Raw genomic sequence first — 16,527 nt, 5'->3', positions numbered from 1 at the left:
AATACTCACATGAGACGATTCACATATTGATGTGTCTTGGGTACGATATATTCCAATAGGTATTTCACAAGTGGTCGAACACAGTTTCTGATATAGGCGACCATATGTTCTGATCCACATATCATCCTTTCCTATTTTCATCTAGAAATAATATCAATTTACATTTGTTTTCTAAATAGAAATTGTTTCTAATTATTGCTTTTTATCTACCTATAAAACTGTTTTCAAAGTAGGTACCGGGTGGCCAACTAAGAATGGACGTCGGCTGTATCTCAGAAACTACTTATCGTATAACTTAGGGAAAACATTCTAATAAGTAAATCGATCAAGAGAAATCGCTGGAAATTATTTTAAAGTTTGAAAAATGCCCGCTAGGGGGCGTTTCTCTAATAGCGAATCAGAAAACAGGGGTTTTCTCAAAAATACGCAGGTGAACAGGTATTTTAATATTACTATTAGAATCATCGAGAAATTTGTAATTTTTTTGATATAAAGTATTTTGCTCTCTAGGCTATATTTCTCTTTGCACAGTTAAATAGAGCACAAAATTTCCAAAATATCAGCGCAAACCGCAACTTTCTAACTTCTCTCTAACCGGAGATATTAAGAGAACAAATCACGTTAGGCTGCCGCTTAGGATTATATGGTCTAAAAATTATAGTAGTAGGCTAGGAAACAAAAAGAGGTAAATTGGTTACGTCAAAATATCAAAACATATTTTTTAATTTCATTTTAATACCATTTAATTATTATTTATCCATGTTCGTTTTTGATTCGACCCCATAAATTAAAACCCAGGCATATTGAATCCGATGACCTAGCTGGCCATGGAAATATTCCGCTCCAGCGTCTCTATCTACTAAAGTAAGTGGTATCCAAGAAATATCAATTGTATGATGTCAAACAGCGCCCTCTAGCTACCACAAAAAAAATGTGGAAACAAAATTTATACTGGAGATCATTGAGGAAGAAAAACTCTTTTAAACGAGCCCTAGTTTGTTTAAATCGCGCAACCCAAACCAGAGTTATCCTTATTTTAACAAAAGCAAGTTTAACCTTCCCTAATCACTTTATTTTATGAGATAGAGCAAAATACTCTATATCAAAAAAATTACAAATTTCTCGATGATTCTAATAGTAATATTTAAAATACCTGTTCACCTGCGTATTTTTGAGAAAAACCCTGTTTTCTGATTCGCTCTTAGAGAAACGCCCACTAGCGGGCATTTTTCGAACTTGAAAATAATTTCCAGCGATTTCCTTTGATCGATTTACTTATTAGAATATTTTTCCTAAAGTTCTACGATAAGTAGTTTCTGAGATACAGCCGGCGTCCATTCTTAGTTGGCCACCCGGTGCATAAAAGTGAAAGATAGAAAAGCTTTTATATAAAGCGGTGTAAGAATCAAGGAAATAGTGTGATATTTTCACAGTTAGTTGTGATATTTAATTTATTTAGTGAGATGAACAGTTTAAGAGCTGAGTTATCTGAGTTAAGAGTCTAAAACTATATGGAAATCTAGAATATGAAACAACAGAAAAATCTAGGAGATGAAATAAAGATATCAGTCAACATTACAAGGTGAGAACGAAAAATGTAGTAAGAAATCGAGTTTGTAGGAAATTCTGCGTATTTTTATTTTCGATAGAGACGCTATTTTCGAAAACTTTATTATTCTATAGTTTAATTATAATACCCCAGTCAAATTAGTTAAAAAAAGATACATCGGTGGAAAAAATTCCCACAGTTTTGAGAATGATTTTAAACGATTCCTCTATACTTGGGCTGATATGTGTCAAAAGACCCCGAAGATAGCTCGAGGAGTGGGGGGGAGTTAAATGTCAATTTTTTCACTTTTTTGTTTATATCTCGGAAACTGTGACTGAAAACACTATAGATACAAAAATAAAGCCGACGAAATGCTCTATAAAAATGATTCTATACATTTTTGTTCCTGGACTTATGGTTTCCGAATTATGCCCTTTACAAATTTAGGTGCTAAATCAAATGGCATATTCCAAATCCGTACAAACACATTTCTTTTTATTGCACGTTTTTTATTCAAATAGTGGTGAAGAAGTACGATATCATGAGTATTAAGTATTAAGTATAACTTTTAGTATATACAGACAGTCCTCGTACTTACGTCAGGTTAGGTTCTTCAAAATTGCGCCTTAAGTCGAAACGACGCAAGTCGAATCTTATTTTAAAAAAGTATTTTTAACTATCCATAATTGTAAATATAATACTTATACTAATATGGCAACTACAGAAATACCAGAGAGTAAAGTAGACATACTTAGAAAGTATATATTTATTTTTTTGGTTGGAACTTTTATTGTGGGTGTCGTCAAAAGTCGTAATAGTTGCTAATTAAGTAATGATCAACACTGTCCCGCTTTTTCATTATGAGGATCTGTCAACCCTGCTTGTATGTTGCTAAAATTTTATTGTTTATGTCCAAACTTCTTTTAAAATTTGGATCGTTCTTTTCAAAAAACCACGTAACTCGAAACAGTGGGACGTAACTTTGAGGAATAGTGAAAAAAATTTGTTCGACGTAACTCGAAACGACGTAACACGAAACGACGTAAATCGAGGACTGCCTGTACTGTGATTTTATAAATTTTAGACGTGATGCGTTCACATAAACCACTCCTTGAATGCGTAAGTTATTTGTTAACACAAATCATGTATTCTGTTCATTTATTCTGCTTTTATATTTTTAGGCAATTAAAAGAAAAAACCAAACTAGTCAGAGAGTTGCATCTCGGGAATAATCGATCAAAACTCTAGAGGTACACGGTTGTTATTGTAAACTGTCTTTAGATATACATTTTATTTCACTGTTGTTACGATTCGAGGACGTGAACCTTCCTGGATTATTTTTGTATATAATTAATTAGTTAAATAAAAGCCTAGTGTTACGTTATAGTTAATTGTGTGTTTTATTTTCTTTTCATTTCATCACTCCCTGGTATCTCCACTGTATAAAAGCTACCCGTATTGGCACTAGTGTTCTCTCAAACACTTTAAACATTGGGATGGCGCCCGAGGAACCGAACCAAGGCAACTCGGCGTCCGTGACCTTTCTCTAAAACGGGGGAGTCTCACAAGTTTCAGAAATTACACTTTTATATGAGCTTTTAAAACTTTTTGAAATTCTGCTAGGGAATACTGATACTATATTGGTAAAATGGATTTGTAGTGCAGATACGTTTATAGAAATATTACACTTGCGCCAGCTGTACCTACAGGAAGGACTCATGTAGCATATACTTATTATACTACAATTTTTGCAGCTGCGCTAAACGCTGTGTGTGTGGTGTACTTTCTTTACCGTAAGGCAGGCATGCATATTTTATATCTTTAACTTGCTGTTATTGTTAAATCGTGTGTGCACTAGTGCTCTCCAATGGAAGACAAAAAGTCAGGATGCAATGAAGACTTGAAAGATAACGTAAGGACCCCTTAATTTTACCATTATTAATATGAAAGGTTTAATTTTAGACTTTAAATGGATTTAAATGCGAAAATACAATATGAGAAATAGTGTTAATTTTGTCAACCTTGTAACTCTTAAAATGTTAGACCTATTAAAAAAATGCATTCAACTAATTCGGTAGAGAATGTTCTGAGCTTCAATTTTCTATATAGAGCGTTTTTCGGTAGATGTCATAGTTTCCGAGATATAAGCAAAAAAGTGAAAAAATTGACATTTAACCCCTCTTCTCTCCTCGAGCTCTTCATCTATCTTCGGGGACTTTTACACATATCAGCCCAAGTCTAGAGGAATAATTTACAACCATTTTCAAAACTGTGGGATTTTTTTCCACCGATTTGTCTAATTTGATTGGGCTATAAGCAAAAAAAAAGAAGTAATACCACACACGTTTTTATTATGTTGTTGTTTTAATATGTAAAATGTGAACGTCTGTGGTAACTTTAATTGTATTTTTGTTTGATGATGCTCGTATAAGCGAAACACGTCCCAGTTTAGTTTGAGCAGATTGAGTGCAAAGTTTTGTTCTTAAATATCTACTCTACATATTATAAACGCGTGTTCAAATATTAATCTTGTGGAATATATATCAACATAAAACGAGATGTAATTAACGAAATATCATCGTAACAACAGCTATTTAAGGAACGTCTTCGTTAGGGATCGGCAAGACAAGAAATCTTGTCTTGACAAGCAATTTCTTGTCTTGTCTTGAAATATTTTCAAGAATTAAAAAATAATCTTGTCTTGACCATTTCTTGAGAGTTGATTTCTTGTCTTGATTCAAGAAATCTTGAAATTTCTTGATATCTTGACAAAAGGGGAACTCCCGTTTAAAATTCATTTATTAAAGGGGAATCCCCTGTTTAAAAGTCGCGGTGAGATTGGTTAATGTGATGTTTATGCTTTATGCGTAAAATCGAAGGTCAGCCATCTAATTTTACGCAGTAAATTGTGTCTAGCCCCAGTAAGGCAACTATTAAGTTTTGGTTAGCGTGGTTATTTGGAGGGTGTTAATTCATTGGTTAGTTGGTTATTTGGTGGGGTTGGTTGGTTTTTACTAATTTATATTTGTTTTTTAGATATTCATTGATTTTCTTTATTTGTTTGTAATAAATTATATAGTACGCCATAGCTGTTCTGCATCCGTTTATGTCAAAAACTTAATAGCTTAATAGTTGCCTTGCTGGGGCTAGAAACAAATTACGGAGTACGTTTTATAATCAGTACGGAGTTCATGTGCCTTATAATTCATGGCTCTCAAACACTAGTTTCAACTTTTTAAGCAGCATTTACCAACCGTAAACAAAAATAATTTTTTTAGAAGCTGTTCTTGTTATCATGTTTGATGTGTTTGCTATTTTGATATGTATTTTTATTATTTTTTTTGCAAAACAAATATTTTTGTACTTATTGCAGTTTTTTTAAATATCTAAAAAATTTAGTATTATGTGATATGTTATAGCCTAAGATGTTGACTTAAAGACTAAAGAGAACTTTCTAAAACGGGTCTACTTCAGTGGCGTACATTAAAACGTATAATTTTTTTTATTTTAAAAGTTTTACGTTAATTCAAAATGTCTGTATGCCACCGAAGTACACCCGCTTTGCAAAGTTTTTTTTATTCTAATATCGTAGGCCATAACATATCCAAAAAATTACAACAAAAACATTTAAAAATAAAAAAAATTATTAGGCATTAAAAAGGTTCCAATTTAATTTGGCCCACAGTATGCCAACTTTGGACATCCGACTTTGGACGTACTTATATCAACTTTGGACATTGAACATCTGACAAAGTGCCGCTTCGTACAAATATATTTTGCTTAATATTTTTTTTATCCAACAATTAATGGATATTCATATGTATAATATACAAATACCTAAGTAAATGAGGATTTCTTTTTTATTTTATATTTTCAAGAAATTTCAAGATTTTCTTGATTTCTTGTCAAGAAATCTTGATCTTAAGTAATTTCTTGTCTTGTCTTGAAAACCAAAAATCATTTCTTGTCTTGGTTTCAAGACAAGATCAAGACAAGATCAAGAAGTTGTCAAGAAAATGACGACCCCTAGTCTTAGTTACTTATTTCACTGAGATTTACTGAAAAAAAAGTCCCGGGTACAGATACCGTCACGTTGTGGAAATAGCTCAAAACGAAGCAAAATTGAACTAGGCAACAGGAAACGCCAAAAAAATCCCCCCACGCCCTCCTCACGAATAGTTTTTAGGCACTTTTAAGAATCGAAAGTAGGTCGACGCAAACCGAAGTGGGTCAAGACAACTGAAAATAAACAGAAATGTATTTTTTACATTATATCTTTTATAATGTAAAAACATTTTCTTTACATATACCTCTACATTATTCTCCGCATAATGTAGAGGCTGTTTTAGAAGAATTGACGCCTTTTTTGAATAGCAAAAAAAGCACAAAGAAAACATTATTTTGTATTTTTTTAATGTTACGTCACGAAATTTTGTGCCCAAAATAAAAATACAATTTGACTAGATTATATAAGACGAGTAATAATAATAAGTGTAATATGATTACAAAAAGTATAATATGTTAGCAGTGGCGGATACAGAGGGCGGCATGGGGCCCAGACCCCCCTAAAATCTATGAATTGCGCTAAATATTGGGCTTTTGGGTTAAAAATGGCGTCCTAAAAAGCATATTCTACATTACTTTTTATTTGCCCCCCCCTAAAATAAATTCCGTACCGTATTCCTGTATCCGCACCTGTATGTAATAATAATGAATTAAAAACTATAACAGCTATAATTTTAATTTTATATATTATTTAATTAGGTAATTAAGGATCAGGCCAGAATGGAACTTGTGTATGTTCCATAACCCGTTTAATTGGTAGTTGGCCTTTTTTTAAATTACCTTTTTGGCTTTTATAGAGAATAATAGATAAGTACTTAGATAATATTAAAAATATAATTTAAGAACATTAGACAATTTTTTTGCTCATTTTTCTCACAAATTATAAGTCGATTTTTTGTTAGGTTAGTTAGTTTACATGTCCTTTTTCTTAAACGCTTGTCTTTTGAACTCAACAATTTATGCAATCAAAAGAAAATATAAATAATATTTAACTATGACGTGCTATGCACTATACTAGTAGCATTAATGGTTGTGCTGTAGCTATAAGAATGCTTACTGAAGTTAGAAATCCGGAACCTGGAGCTTGATCAATACCAAGTAGCAATCTAACAAACGTTATGACGTAATCCTTAACGAATGCTTGATATAATAGCGTATCAAGCATACTAGCACTAAATACACTACCAGCAGCAAATGGTAACCTAAACATATAGGATATATGAGACCCCCTTTCTTTTTCTCTCTAAAAAAGAACATAGTATTAATTTTTTGTTGTTTATTGTCCATAAATGAAAATAAATATTTAGTAATAGTTAATTAAAGCATAAAGTGAAGAACACAAACACAATCATTATAAATATCGCGAAAAACTGGATAAAATGGCAACTGGGCCATTCCGTCGACCCGGTGTATATCCTTCAAGAACGGTAAACTAATAGGATTGCTCATCCTCATAAGACATACGTTCGCCTCTTCCCGCGCTTCAGCTGACAGATGTGACGTCATTGTAGTCCTTGTCATGATAGTGTGTATTATTAGTTGCCTATGGTAAACTTACAAAAATAACAGCTGAGAAATTTTGAGTTAATTATTTTGTCAATTTTAATGTGAAAAAGGTGTTTTTAAAGTTTTTAGAGCTATAGAGTGTATAAATACGTTCATTTTGTGTTGTGGATTGTGATAAAGTGCTTACTAAGTGCCTACGATATTGTTTATTAATTATTTTAAAGCAAAATGGAAGTACTTTAAAAAGAATGCCTGCAAAAGGTGATGCTGGGAACTGCTGTTCTTAAAATTGCATTATCCGAGTATTTAATACGATTTATTCAGTTAATTTTATATACTGCATACATATAAGGGGTTTAAATAAATAAACTAAATAATGAACGTTTTGCATCCGGCAACCAATAATGCACGTGTGGGTATTATTGGTTGCCGGATAAGGACTAATAATCATGACAAGGACTACAATGACGTCACAAAGCGAGGAGTTTTCGCATGCACCTGGCAGACACTTTTGGCTGAATGAGCAGTCCTTTTAGGTTAACTGTTCTTGTATATCCTTCTTTGTTCTTTATTCTGTTCTGTATATATCAAACCAGTTTTGAAACCAATTATTTTTTTTTAGTTTAATAAAATATAATCTTTGTTTTGCATAAAATTTAATGTAACATGATAATTCTCAAAATTAAATAGAAAAATATAGAGTAAAAATATAACTTACTTTTTCCATTTTGGAAAGATGAAGAGCATATTTGTCATGTGCTCTAAATTGCATAAACCTCATATTCGATGATTGAGACAATTCCGTAATACTTTTTATGCTAGGAAAAAACCTATAACCAAAATAATTACAATGAAATACTAGAACTCTTTTAGATAAACCTACTTAAACATAGTTTGTACAGCAACTATCGTATTACAGTCTGATAGAGAATCTTCTTCGGCAGAGTTAGATAGTTCTTTATTTACAACAACGACATTTTCGGCTAATGTTATTCCAGCACGTAGGAGGTCGTCTAAACTAAAAAAAATATAATATAAATTTTAAACATTATTTAAAAATTGTTTACATTTGCCATCCAAAGTCATAGTTTCAGTATCAGATAAATTTAGTAACTTTAATGATTGTTGAAATACTTTGATGCTACTTCGGTACTATTACGAATAAATGGAGTCATAGAATACATAAATAGCGGCAGTATTTTAGTTTCAATGTTTGACCACGTAAATAACCACAATGAGACATATCAAGTAGCACTTAAAAGAATTAAGTACAGGGTGTCCCATTTTAGTTGAAATCATACGATATCTCCGTTATTTTGAAGATGAAGGGTTCGGTTTGCACAAACCTGTGCCACTTTTTTGTCAAACGGAAGATGCCGCACACAAAATTTTCATAGCTCTCTTCGTTTCTGAGTTTTGAGCTACAGGGTCTTTTTTGAAAATTTTGCAATTTGGGACACCCCCTGTATCTCTGTTATTGCTAAAGGTATTGAGACGGTGAAAACTGTTCATTGTAGAATATTTACGTAGAATACAGTGGCGTAGTCTGTTACTCTACGAAAATAATATTTTTAAAGATATGAACTAAAGTTATGTTTTCTTAAATGGAACACCCTGAAAATTTAACAAATTATATGATCTTGCCTGCTATAAGCTTCTCAAAAATATATAACACTCTATATTTATTTTCACTATTTAATGCAATATTTAAAAAAAAAATATTAAAAGATCATATTTATTAGTAGGCCATGATTGATCATAAAAGAAACTAAATAATTATTGAAAGTATACTGCTATCTGTCTCTTGTTTTATTTTGAGAGCCACTAATTAATTCCTTATCTATTAGGGAAACTTAAATCTCTACCGCTATTTGTAAATCTTGGAAGCTATCGTATCGGAACTTTTAAGTATTCCTTTAGCGAATTTATGTAAAATATACTTTCAGCATGAAGGAGCCCCCCCTCACAACTTAATTTACAACGAAAATATTAGAATTTTATTAAATTATTATTTCCCAAGTCAATGAATTGGAAAAAATGTACCCATATGATGGCTTCCCTGATTCCCGGATTTGTCCGTTCTCGATTTCTGATTTTGTTTTTTTTTTGAAATATGAAATATATCGTGGCAACTAATGCGATGTCAAACATCTGGAAAATGCCTTAATAATGCAAGTTTTTAGATATTTGTAAACCCATTCCATTATTATATACTCCCTTATAAAAAAGAGAAAAATATATTCAGATGTTCAGTGGTGATGTTCAATTCCAAATAAAATGTTAATATGTGTATGTCTATTTTAGTAAATACAATTTTGATTTTGTTATTTATCACGGCCTACTAATAAGAAAACGATATATTTTAAATATTGCAGTAAATAGCGAAAATAAATATAGAGTGATATACAGGGTGTCCCAGGCTGAGCGTGCATTAGAACTTTCTAGAGAACAGCAATATCTAGATCGGAGATTTTTTGCACATCATTGTTTCACAATGAGATATATCGATTAAAAATATTTTCAATATGGCGGCACTTCCGGAAGTACCGGAAGTTGACAGCAACTTTCTTATTTTAAATGGGTACCCTCATTTTTTATTACATACTTAAATTCTCTGTAAAATTTTATGAATTTTGATATCAAACACTCTATACCTAACATTAACCGTTTTTGAAAAAAAAATATTTAAAATATTTGGACAAAAAAAATTGCCTGTCAAAAATATGTGTATAGCCGAAACGTCAAAATTAGTTGTTACCACAGCCACTGTGTCATAAAGAGAAGACATGTGGCTATCTATTTCAAAAATTACATTGTTCGAACGTTATATAGTAATGACGTTAGCTGTCATTGAATTGAGCGATTAAAAAATTATCATAAATAATTTTTTTCAAATGGAAACCCACTTTTTTTATTCCACTAGTATAAAGGCTTTTCAATTCGTTACTTTTTGACCATACATGTTCCTATACCTAAAATAAATTGTTTTTAAGTTATTTAAGATTTGGTTTTAAAGCGTATATTTTTTTTGATTTTAACCAGTAGCCTGTGACTTTAAACGTCTAGTAGATGTGGGCATGTCATATTGTGACACTTTGTTCAAAAAGCAGTATGTTATCGATCATCATTTCCAAGCCAATTTGCACTGTTTTTTTTTCGATCATAGGATATATTATTAATAATATCAACTATTACATATCACTAAAGAGCGAAAATACGAGATATATTTTTATAAATACACTTTTTTAAGCAGGCAGTATTTATAGTATAGAAAATTCAAATAATTCGTTTTCTGATAGATGGAAATACATTGTCTGACTGTTTGACACTTACTGTCAAAGGAATCTAGATAAAATCAAGAAAAATATACGTTTTCAAACTAAATCTTAAATAACTTAATACCGATTTATTTTAGGTATAGGAACATGTATATTCAAAAAGTAACGAATTGGAAAACCTTTTCACTAGTGAAATAAAAAAAGCGGGTTTCCATTTGAAAAAAATGATATGATAATTTTTTAATCGCTCAATTCCATGACAGCTAACATCATTACTATATGACATTCAAACAATTTAATTTTTGAAATAGATAACCACATGTCTTCTCTTTATGACACAGTGGCTGTGGTAACCACTAATTTTGACGTGTAGGCTATACACATATTTTCGACAAACAATTTTTTTCGTCCAAAAATTTTAAATATTTTTTTTCTCAAAAACGGTTAATGTTAGATATAGAGTGTTTATATCAAAATTCATAAAATTTTACGGAGAATTTAAGTATGCAATAAAAAATGGGGTCACCCATTTAAAATAAGAAAGTTGCTGTCAACTTCCGGTATTTCCGGATGTCCCGCCATATTGAAAATATTTTTAATCGATAGATCTCGTTGTGAAACAATGATGTGCAAAAAATCACCGATCTAGATATTGTGGTTCTCTAGAAACTTCTAATGCACGCTCAGCCTGGGACACCCTGTATGTATATATATATACAGGGTGGCGCACCCCATTCGCCTCGGTTGATTATACGAAAACGGAAAGATGTAGAAACAAAATATTTTATGGGTATATGTGGGGAGGCAATATGCACAATTTAACATTATTTCGAAATATACAGGGTGTTTCAGAACTAAGATCCATACCAAAGTTATATTTTCTTATGGAACACCCGGTATTTTATTTCATTTTTGGATTCTTGGGCTCAAAAAAAGGCAGTCCTTCTATCTTCACGAATAACGGAGATACCGTATGATTTCAATCAAAATGGGACACCCTGTACAAGGCGTCCCACTAATAGCTCACGGCTATATCTTGGAAAGTATTAGCCGTAGAACCTGCGAAAAAAAGTATTTATAACTAAAGAGGCCATGATAAATTGCCGGAAATTATTTTCAAGTTTGTAGAATGGCCTGTAGAATGCGGAACTGCTATGACAAATAAGAAAATGGCATTTTTACAAAATTCTGCCTAGATAAGGGATACTAATCTTAAGATTAAATAATGGCGTCATAATCTCAAGCAAATTTCATTTTTTTTGTTTAAACGATTTTGCCCTATCTACAAAATAAAGCGGAGGTAAAATAATTTAAAGAGATGGAGCAGGTATTCTTATTAAAACTCTCGATGAATTCCCCATCTTCTCAATGAATTCCAAAATTAATTTTTCTAAATTCTAATTCCTAAACTTAGTATATGTGCATAGATGTAGATATACGTACCAGTCTATTGATCCCAACATCCAATACACCAAGGGAAAATACGAAATTGAATCTAGGAATGCAAAATCGGGTCGTCTCTCTAATAATAAAATAACGGGATTTAGTGAAGTCTTAGGACGAAAATGAGCTCTTAAAGGAATAATAAAATTGTATATGCCATTTGAGGCAAAATCTGCTGCTAATATTATAGTTTTATTTTGCCATTGATAATCTCTTGCATTCCTAAAAGTAAAATAGTCGTCTTTAATACCATGAAGATTGATTAAAAGTAAGTAATGCATTTTTTCTAAACATATTTAGGTATTATGTTGCCAAAAAATATTTATACGGGATCAATAACAAAATAACCCTAATAACAAATAAAATATTAAAATAAATAATAAAATTATTTTGACATGTTGTAATTTGTTTTGTGGTTGTTTCTTTAAATTGTTACTTTATTACAAATTAGACTGATAGATGATAAGATCAATTAAATAAAAGGGTAAATTTTTAGCTACCCCCATAAATTATTAACTAACAAATCAACATCAAACAATAAATTAAATAAACTAGCTCTATCTGGTTTATACAGGGTGAGTTTCCTACGATGTTCTCTATGGGTATCTCGGAAACTACTGGAGATAGAGAGTCAGTTAAATGGGGAAAGAATTGCAGTTTGGTGGGGTCATAAATATGCGCTTTTCAGATTTTCGAAAAAGTTCATGGCTTACTAGATATTTCGAAAAAAACAAATTTTGGCTATTTTAAAAATTGTTCCTAATTCCATTATAATCTATTTTAGACAAAAAGTTTTCAGATAAAAGTTGTAGATAATCACATCCCTAATGAGATTGTGTTCTCCGATTTTTTCTAAAGCCTGTCATTTTTGACATATGACACAAACATATGTTTTTTTAAATGGAAACCATAGTTGGCCATGACTCCATAAAAAGCGCCGTTTTTTAAGCTTTTCAACGATATAAGCTATAATATGTTTCTTTCACAAAATTACTGAGTTATAACCAATTCTTATCTTTCTTGACTAATTTCACTTAGTTAGCCATGGAAACAAGTTCAATCGGCGTTGCTCTCAGAAATGTGGAATTGTCACATCCAATCTTTGTAAATTAACATAAACAAAAATTGTAAATAAGAGTTTTTTAAATGAAGAACAGCGTGTAGAATTATTGGTTCAACTTTTCTTGGCCATACAGTTTCGAGGATATGTTGACCGGTGAACGATACGTTTTTTAGAAAACGGTTTTCAAGACATGTTAGAAAAGTTAAATTTATATACTCGCGCATTAATACAGTGGTTCCAACATGACTTTCATTATGACGCACCAACCTTCCCCCTACAATGAAAGAAATATTATTTAAAAAATTATTTATATCATAATTATGTAGATTCAGGGAGGTGGACCAATTGCATGGGTCACCTGACCTATTCATTTTAGATTTTTTTATGCGGTATGGTTAACAACAAGGTTTACAAAACAACTTATGAATTAAGAGAGGCACTCGAAGAGGCGGAACAGGAGAAGTTTAATTAAGGCGACCGGTCGTTCTGGGACAATAGTTAGAAATTCAGTTTTAAAAAGATGCATTTATGTACTCAAAATAATTGCGGATTTTTTGAACATTTTCTAAAATAACTTAAAGTGTACGTAGTGATATTATTTTTTTGAGTTTTAGTTTGTGTAAGCTAAATTGTAAAGAGCCGTTTAATAACATATTTTGTCTTTTTATAAGTTATAAATCACAACAAAATTTGGACACCATTGAAAACCGTTTCTAAAAAACGTAAGTAACTTTCACCGGTCAACGTATCCTGTATGGCCAAGAAAAGTTGAACCAATAATCCTACACGCTTTTCTTCATTTGAAAACTTTTTATTTACAATTTTTGTTTATTTTAATTTACAAAGATTGGATGTGACACAATTTCACATTTCTGAGAGCAGCGACGATTGAACTTGTTTCCATGGCTAACTAAGTGAAATTAGTCAAGAAAGATAAGAATTGGCTATAACTTAGTAATTTTGTGAAAGGAACATATTATAGCTTATATTGCTGAAAAGCTTAAAAAATGGCGCTTTTTATGAAGTCACAGCCAACTATGGTTTCCTTTTAAAAAAACATATGTTTGTGTCATATGTCAAAAATGACAGGTTTTATAAAAAATTGGAGAACACAAACTCATTAGGAATATGATTATCTACAACTTTTATATGAACATTTTTTGTCTAAAATAGATTGTAATGGAATTAGGGACAATTTTTAAAATAACCAAAATTTGTTTTTTTCGAAGTATCTAGTAAGCCATGAACTTTTTCAAAAATCTGAAAGGCGCATATTTATGACCCCACAAAACTGCAATTCTTTCCCCATTTAACCGACTCTCTATCTCCCGTAGTTTCCGAGATGCCCATAGAGAACATCGTAGGAAACTCACCCTGTATAAGAATTACAGAGTAGTGTACTACTTTTTTATAATTATTGGGTCCCTACCAGTTTCCACCTGCAGGTATAGTCTTAAAGTATTTTGAGGGTCTAGTTGGAGCTCTAGTTTCAAAAAAAACTTTTTTTTTAATCTCAAAAATGAAAATCCAGTTAAAACCCAATCATCCACACTGTAAAAAGCAAAGCTATATGACCAGATTGAACGTACGGGGTCTAGAGAACAACGATACCGCCGACGCCCTCCGGGAAGCCATCAAAGAATCACTTCCACCGATAATTTCAATCTCAATCGTGGATGCTGAACATGGCTGGACACAACTAAGAGATGCGATTCACAAAACCAGCGCAGCAGTACTGGGAAAATCCAACAAAAAGAAACAACCAGACTGGTTTAACGAAAATCAACCGCATATACAGGCTTTGTTGGAACAAAAGCATAGAGCACATCAAGCCGTTACTGCAAATCCACACAATCCAAGACTAGCACACAACTTTAAGGCAGCCAACAACACGCTCCGAAGAAACCTGCGCCAACTAAAGGATAACTGGTGGTCGCAAAAAGCTAGTCAGATTCAGGAGTATGCCACGCATTACGACTATCGTAAATTCTTCGAGGCTGTAAAAGAAGTATACGGTCCAACTAAGAAGGCAAGATGCCCAATCATGGCACAAAATGGTGAACTTCTAAAAGAGGAAGAACAAATCAGAAACCGCTTGAAAGAGCATTACAGCCATATCCTTAACCAAGAAAACAACCCCAATATGGAAGCACTCAACATAATACCTCAGTATATCAGCCTCGATGTATTAGACATTCCAATAACAGAACAGGAAATAAAGGACTCCATAAAACAGCTTAAAAACAACAAATCAGCTGGCTGTGACGCGATTCCGGCGGAAATCTATAAGTGTGCAAGTAAAGAACTTATTGGTGATCTAAAGGCTCTCTTTGATGTCATATGGGAAAGCGGAGAGGTACCTCAGGACTTTTGCAACGCGAATATAGTGAATATATTTAAGAACAAAGGAAGTGCATCAGACTGCGGAAACTACCGAGGAATTTCACTACTGGCTATCGGAGGAAAAAGAAATGTTGAACACATACACATGGGCATACGAGGCCTTGGGACTTAAGCTGAACATCGATAAAACTAAAATCATGTGCACTCCCCCGGAAGATCACAACAATGCTATAAAAATCGGAGATGAGCTGTTAGAATATGTAGCGGAATTCAATTACCTCGGCAGTTTGATTTCGGAAAAGGCCAATATCGACTCTGAAATTCAGCACAGGATTAGCAGCGCCTCAAGAACATTCTGGAAATTAAAAGGCGGGGTTTTCTACAATCATGACTTGAGGACAAAAACGAAACTTGCGGTGTACCGAGCGATAATAATTCCCACCATGTTATATGGAAGTGAAACCTGGGTGCCGTACCGTCGACACATGAACGCATTAAACAAGTTGCAACAGAGACATCTTAGACAACTCTTAAGAATAAAATGGTTCCATCATGTCTCAAACGTATCGGTCCTTGAAAAAGCTAACTGCGAGAGTGTTGAAGTCATGATTACAAAGTCCCGCTTAATATGGGCTGGTCACGTATGCAGAATGCAAGAAAACCGCATACCAAAATCTCTGCTTTATGGTGAACTTGTAGACGGTAGGAGGAGGCCGGGTAGACAACTCAAAAGGTTCAAGGATATTTTCCACGAAAACTTAAAGGGAATTAACAAGCAGAATGAGTGGGAAGAGGCAGCTCACAATAGAACGGAATGGAGAAGAATGATAAAGTCAGTTAACAGCGCCAACCAAAAGGTAAAGAGGCAACAAAGCAATGAGATTTTTGAATGTCTGGAGTGCGGTAGACAGATAACATCACGTATCGGGCTTTTCAGTCACAGAAAAGCTCATGAAAGAAAACGCCTTGCGTGACCATCTTCTGATGCGTGCAAATACTCGTCAGCGAGTAATGGCGGTATGTATGTAGTTTCAAAAACGTTACAGCAATTACAAGAAATGCTGAACACATATACCTGGGCATACAAGGCTTTGGTCCTTAATGCTTAAGCTGAACATCGATAAAACTAAATTCAGTGCACTCCCCCGGAAGATCACAGCGATGCTATAAAAATCGGAGAAGAACTATTGGAATATGTAGCGGAATTTAATTACCTCGGCAGTTTGATTTCGGAAAAGGCTAATATCGACTCTGAAATTCAGCATAGGATTAGCAGCGCC

At 32.8% G+C, this 16,527-nt stretch overlaps 1 protein-coding gene across 1 annotated transcript in view; it reads right to left on the bottom strand.

The window, feature by feature from the left end:
- Positions 1-16,527, bottom strand: part of LOC115887866 (potassium channel subfamily T member 2) — a 314,018-nt gene that overhangs the window by 54,408 nt on the left and 243,083 nt on the right. The window contains exons 18-22 of the mRNA XM_030907381.1: positions 11,842-12,063; positions 8,004-8,138; positions 7,839-7,950; positions 6,672-6,857; positions 10-141 (exon numbers count right to left, since the gene is read on the bottom strand). Coding sequence (XP_030763241.1) covers positions 10-141; positions 6,672-6,857; positions 7,839-7,950; positions 8,004-8,138; positions 11,842-12,063 — 787 coding nt within the window. The remainder of the gene's footprint in view (positions 1-9; positions 142-6,671; positions 6,858-7,838; positions 7,951-8,003; positions 8,139-11,841; positions 12,064-16,527) is intronic.

This window comes from Sitophilus oryzae, unplaced genomic scaffold (assembly GCF_002938485.1).
Source record: "Sitophilus oryzae breed Bouriz unplaced genomic scaffold, Soryzae_2.0 scaffold_649_pilon_pilon, whole genome shotgun sequence".
NCBI lineage: Eukaryota > Metazoa > Arthropoda > Insecta > Coleoptera > Curculionidae > Sitophilus > Sitophilus oryzae.
The sequence above is the reverse complement of the archived record's forward strand: the minus strand, read 5'-3'. Positions and strand labels throughout refer to the sequence as shown.